The sequence below is a fragment of the Hydra vulgaris genome, chromosome 12, assembly GCF_038396675.1.
Source record: "Hydra vulgaris chromosome 12, alternate assembly HydraT2T_AEP".
In the NCBI taxonomy this organism is placed as follows: domain Eukaryota; kingdom Metazoa; phylum Cnidaria; class Hydrozoa; order Anthoathecata; family Hydridae; genus Hydra; species Hydra vulgaris.
This window is the reverse complement of record NC_088931.1, coordinates 57,824,263-57,830,221: the sequence shown is the minus strand read 5'-3', so window position 1 is coordinate 57,830,221 and position 5,959 is coordinate 57,824,263. Positions and strand designations below refer to the sequence as shown.

The window sequence follows — 5,959 nt, the reverse complement described above, 5'->3', positions numbered from 1 at the left end:
AAGTCAAACTAAATAGTTCTATGCATTGTTTTTCAAGCCAAAAAGGATTGGATATTTACCTAACATATTTTTCTTTATGAAAAATTAATTTCATTATTTTAGCACCAAAATTTCGCGCCACAGATTTATTCATGCGTGATGATATTATTTTAAAAACGCAAAAAAATTAACAGCGTTTTAATTAGATGATACCCGCTAATTACTGCATATAAATTTGCGCTAATTTCACGGATTCCTGTAATCACCACATAAAGTCGATTCAAAAAATACATAGCAACTTTAACTTAACTGCTTACATCTAAGAAATCTTTAAGTATGCTCATATTACCAAGGTGCTCATATTACCCTAATCTACCCTATATCTGGAAGATATATTTTCAAAATATATTTTCATCAAAAATATTATTAAAAAAATTAAATAATTGATAGAAACATTATGGTGTATTATTTTTATTACATATCTATGCGTTAATACTTTGCTGAACCAAAATAAACACTAAAAATATCAGTATGTCTTTTTAAGAAATAAAAATTTTTAATAAAAAAAAAAGACCATTCTGTTTGAGTATTCAAATACTTCTTATATATTTGTGTGTTTTATTCAGTATTCGAACATTTTTTTTGGAATACTTGAATAATTTTGAAAACGAAAAGACTTGTTAAGCTTTCTAGCAAAACACAATCTATTTAAAAAAATAAGAATTTAATATGGCCTACTTTATTTATACGGCCGGATATTTTGCATTTTGAAAAAAAAATAGAAGGCCAGTTTTCTCGAAAAGTGTTTTTTAAAGAAGTAGCTTTGAAAGTTCAAAAAGATGGTTAACAAATGTTGCGTTGTAAATTGTCGTTCAAATTATCATAATTATGGTGAAGTATCTACAGTTGTATTTTCGTTTCCAAAAAATGAAGAGTTAAAAAAAAATTGGATTAAATTTGTAAATAGAAAAGATTGGACACCTACTAATTCTTCCGTTATATGCATCAAACACTTTGAAAAAAAATATTTTCAGAAAGGTAACAGGAATCAACGTTTTAGATTAATAAAAAAACTAAAGCCTATTCCAACTATTTTTGATTGCACAAATTTGACTGAAGAAGGTTCATCACAACTTATAAAATCTTCTAATTCGTTAAGAAAATCACCAACTAAAAAAATATTTCAGCCAGATCAATATGAACAGTTTTTATTGAATGATTTGATTAGTAGCTTTGACGATATTACTGAAAGTCTTGCTCTAGATGGTTTTTCATTCATGAAGTGATCATGTAATGTAATTTTTTATAAATTGAGTCATAGTACTTTATCTATTCCAGAAGTTACAGAGTGCATTCGTGTAAACAATGAGATGCATGTTAAATTATTTTACAAAGGTTCACCTCTGTCATTGCCTCAGTGGTTTCGTCAAGGAAGAGATTGTCGTTTATCTTGTAAAAGTATGCTTCATAATTTTTCTACCTACATTAAATCAAAAGCTGAACAATTTTCATCTGTATTGACTGAATTACAGCAAATTAAATATATGAAAAAACCTATTTATTCAGCCAATAATATAAAATATTCACTGATATTACGATATACTTCTATGCAGTCATACCAACTTTTGTGCGAAGAATTACCTTTACCATCATTATCATTACTTAAAAAAATAACTAGTGGAAATATTGATGCTCTAAGTTGTGTAAAACGTTTAAAATTAGAAAGTAAGATATCTCAAGGCATTTGCTTGATTTTTGATGAAATGCACTTGCAAAAATGTGAGGAGTATTTTGCTGGAGAGATGATTGGTAGTGATGAGTCTGGAGAAATGTTTAAGGGAATAGTTTGTTTTATGATAGTTGGCCTGAAACAAAACATTCCATATGTGATTAAAACGTCTCCTGAAAAAAAAATCAATGCTGAATGGTTGAAAGAAGAAATTTTTGAATGTCTTCGTATTTTAACTGAATGTGAATTTAATGTTAGAGTTATTGTGTGTGACAACCATTCCTATAATGTTTCTTGTTTTAAAAAAATTCTTTGTGCATCGAATCAACAAGCCGAAGATTTGTTTTTTATTGACAATCTAAAAAAAATTTACCTTTGTTTTGATGTTGTACATCTTATTAAAAACATCAGAAATAATTTGTTAAATTGCAAAAGATTTTTATTTCCAAATTTTAACTTTAATGGATTTAAAGATCCTATAATTGTATGTGGGGGAGAAATTAAATAGAGCACGTTCTATAATATTTATGAAAAAGACATCGCTCTTAATGCTGGCTTGCGTAAAGCACCAAAAATAACAATGAAAGTATTACATTCTGGCAATTTTAAATGTAAACATAATTTTAAACGGTCTTACTATTCCTTCACCATCACTTTTAAATTATGTTTGCACATCCTTTGCTATGATTGACTACTCTTATAACAAAATAAAGAAGTTTAATTTACATGCACGATAAGCTTTAGAATATTTTTAAAACCACTTTTATGACTCTTTTCAGACTTTTTCTTCTCCCATGCATGAGAAAATTGGGATAAAACTTGCTGGAAGAACTGTTATCAACATTTTTCTTAATAATAAAAAAATTATCTCTACCAGCGAAGTAGCTGTTGATCATGTAAAATCTTTTAAAAAGAAAAAATTTGAGAATGTTTAATAAATTATTTATAATATAATTGTTTTATTTTTTAATGAAAAGAAAAAAATATTTCAATATTTTTTATAACTGTTCTTATTTCTTACATTGTTTTTAGTAATTCTAAATTTTAAAATAAAGACTCTTTTTATTTATTTATTTCTTAATAAATGTTCGTTTAATATCTAAAATTATGAATATATACAACTTTAGTGGACTTTTTAAATTTAGAAAGTAAAATAATTTTGAAAATGTTCAAAATGTATTAAGTTTATGAAACATTACGATTTTAAAAACTGGCCTTCTATTTTTTTCTTAAAAATGCAAAATATCCGGCCGTATAAATAAAGTAGGCAATGGAATTTAAATTTGATTTTTTTATACCTTTCTGTAATAAGTAAACATTCAAAAGACATTATACAAAAAAACCCGCTAAAACTGTTTATGAAAATCGACGTTTTTCATTTATATCGGTTTTGACCAAAAACCGCGGTTATCGGTTAAAACCGATTTGAAACCATAACAGAAAATAATCGGAAAAATTTGTATCAACTTTCTACCGTAACAGCCAGTAATTCCAAATACGAAACTTGCAGTGTTTACGATGTAAAAATATCTTAAGGATTGGACAATTTAAAACTTCATTAAATTAAATAATTTTTATCTCGTTTAAAACTCGGCACCCATAACTACTATAATCTGGTCTGATAAAACTTTTTTGATTACTCAAAAAAGTTTTATCACACCAAATTCAGTTTTTTACCAGTAAACAAAAACAGTACTTTATTTACAAACAACACTCAAACAAAAACAGTAATTTTATTTAAAAATTAGATCAAAAAGGCAAAAGACTGTTAAAATCTATAACTTCTGATTTGGTTGAAACCTGCTCATAAATTGATTCATAATAAGAAAACGGTGTTTATAGGTTATAAGACAACTTTAAGGTGGCGCGCTAATAAGAAATATGTGTGCTGTTATTCCTTTTAACTATGAGAGTATTTTGAGTGTTTTAAACTTTGATTAGGTATGTAACAGTCGTAACATCTACTCAGTTTGACAAATCTCGTGTGAAGCAAATGAAGAGAAAGTCAATATAAAAATGCATAAAACTAAGAAAAAGTTATGACCAGTAGCCAAAGGTTTCAATGCTAAACAAAAGTCTAATGAAAATAATCTTTTATATGTTTCTGGTGGACATTGAACAAAATTTTACTTGAAAAAAACTTTAAATGTGTTTTTTACAACATTTGATTCTTTAATACTAGGCTAACTTTGAAACATAATATCTTTACATTGGCTGACGATTTTTGACTGAAGTTTTCAGGGGAAATATTCAGTATGCTACAAAAATTCGGTTAACAAATGTAACTTTAAAAATTCTTGTTCAATGTTTTTTTAATGAGAAAATTTGATGAGAGGAATTTAATGAGAAAATTTTAATAAGAAAATTTTTTTTTAATGAGAAAATTTGTTTACATGTTAAGTCAAATCACTTACTGTTTCAAGCATATTTTCAATAATTCGTGATTAAATTTAAAAACCTGCCAACCGGAATAAAATATTATAAAGCATCAAGATATTACGTCACAAAGTTATTTAATTTTTTAGACGTTTAGAGTTTTTCCGTCATTATAGATGTAAAAAAAAAAAAAAATTGAAAAAAAATTTAATTTCAGATATTTTTTCAAATATATTTTTCATCGGAAAATTAGTTTTTTCTTTTGTTTCAATTTTTTATTTAAATAATGTCTTTTAGCAGTGTATCACATTAACAGGTTATCTATTTTAAATATATCTTCATAAGATATATTCATTTGAAATCGAGGATTTTTACGACACCGTACAGTTTTTATATTAAACGTTGACATTGAAAAAGAAAAATATTACCATAAAAGCTCAATTCAGAATAATAATTCTTATAAAATATTTTTCAAAAGTTAGAGCAATAACAATTTAAATATGCATTCTATCGTGACGTTGAATGAACTAAGTTTTACAATAGGATAATGTTGGAACATCTCTAACATAACCAGAAATTGTAGAAGCTCTTTTATAAATCTGACCAACACAATAACAAATTTCTAGTCTTAAAGTTGTGAGTCTCTGAAACATTTCTCAAAAGTTAATGTTGCAATATAAATTTTTTTAAATCTAACAAACTTCTCTTAAACAATGCCGTCTTGGAAAAAATAGCAAGCGCAAATGCACAATTGCTCATTGTAATCACAACCAGTGATTTCATCAACTAAAACAGATAAGAACTGAGTTTAACCTCACTCACAATCTGCTTAAAAATTAGTTTTCCGTAAATGTTATTTAGCACACTATAAGCAGTTTTAGTACATATGTTGCATTTTTTATGACATATGTTACATTTTTTAGTACATAAGTTGCATTTTTTTGTATTTTTTACAAAATATGATTGTACTTTTATAAAATAAGACTATGTTTTGGATGCTAGTTTTTGAACTCATTTAAAAAAGAGCCCATTCAACCGCTCGCGTCAATAATAACAACATATAAATTATATTGGTTAAATATTATTTTAATATTTAACGTTGCTGATTACGTTAGATGTATATATATATATATATATATATATATATATATATATATATATATATATATATATATATATATATATATATATATATATATATATATATATATATATATATATATATATATATATATATATATATATATATATATATATATATATATATATATATATATATATATATATATATATATATATATATATATATATTATGTATATACATACATAAGGGGCTTGGTGATAAAATAATCATATGTCTCAGTTCTGATGCAAAATATTATTTACCGTTGTGTCATTTAAAAAAAAGCAAGCGTTCAGTCTCTGATGCTTTTGTACATTATTCTTATACAAAATAGTTGCTGGACTTCTTCTTCATTTGTATATAACCTCTGAGATTTAAATCAACTTAGGAGAAATTTATTTAGCTTTTTTTTTTAAACAAAATTTATATGCATGATTAATTTCGGACGCGTAGCTTTAAAAAGTTTAAACAATTAATCCCTTATCAATCGGTTTTGCAAGTTATTACTTGCAAAACAATTTTGCAAATCCGTTTTGCAAGTTATTACTTTCTCAATCAATATATTGGCGAAAGAGCTAAAACAATGTTGTGATATGCTGCATCTTAAATATGTTTTAATCAGTTAGTCTGTATTAGTCTATATTGGCTGCAAGAGAGACTGCAGCACAATTTACCTGTCAGCCTCTCTTGCTAGTTTTATTTTTTTGCTAGATTCCCTCATATGCTAATCAGTTTCTGAACTCAAACTGATT

The 5,959-nt window shown here is 25.8% G+C and overlaps 1 protein-coding gene across 1 annotated transcript; it reads left to right on the top strand.

The window, feature by feature from the left end:
• The first annotated feature begins 818 nt into the window (after positions 1-818).
• LOC136088231 (THAP domain-containing protein 2-like) lies at positions 819-1,265 on the top strand. Its single transcript, XM_065811914.1, has one exon. It carries the CDS (start codon positions 819-821, stop codon positions 1,263-1,265), a length of 447 nt encoding a protein of 148 aa, XP_065667986.1.
• Positions 1,266-5,959: the final 4,694 nt, after the last annotated feature.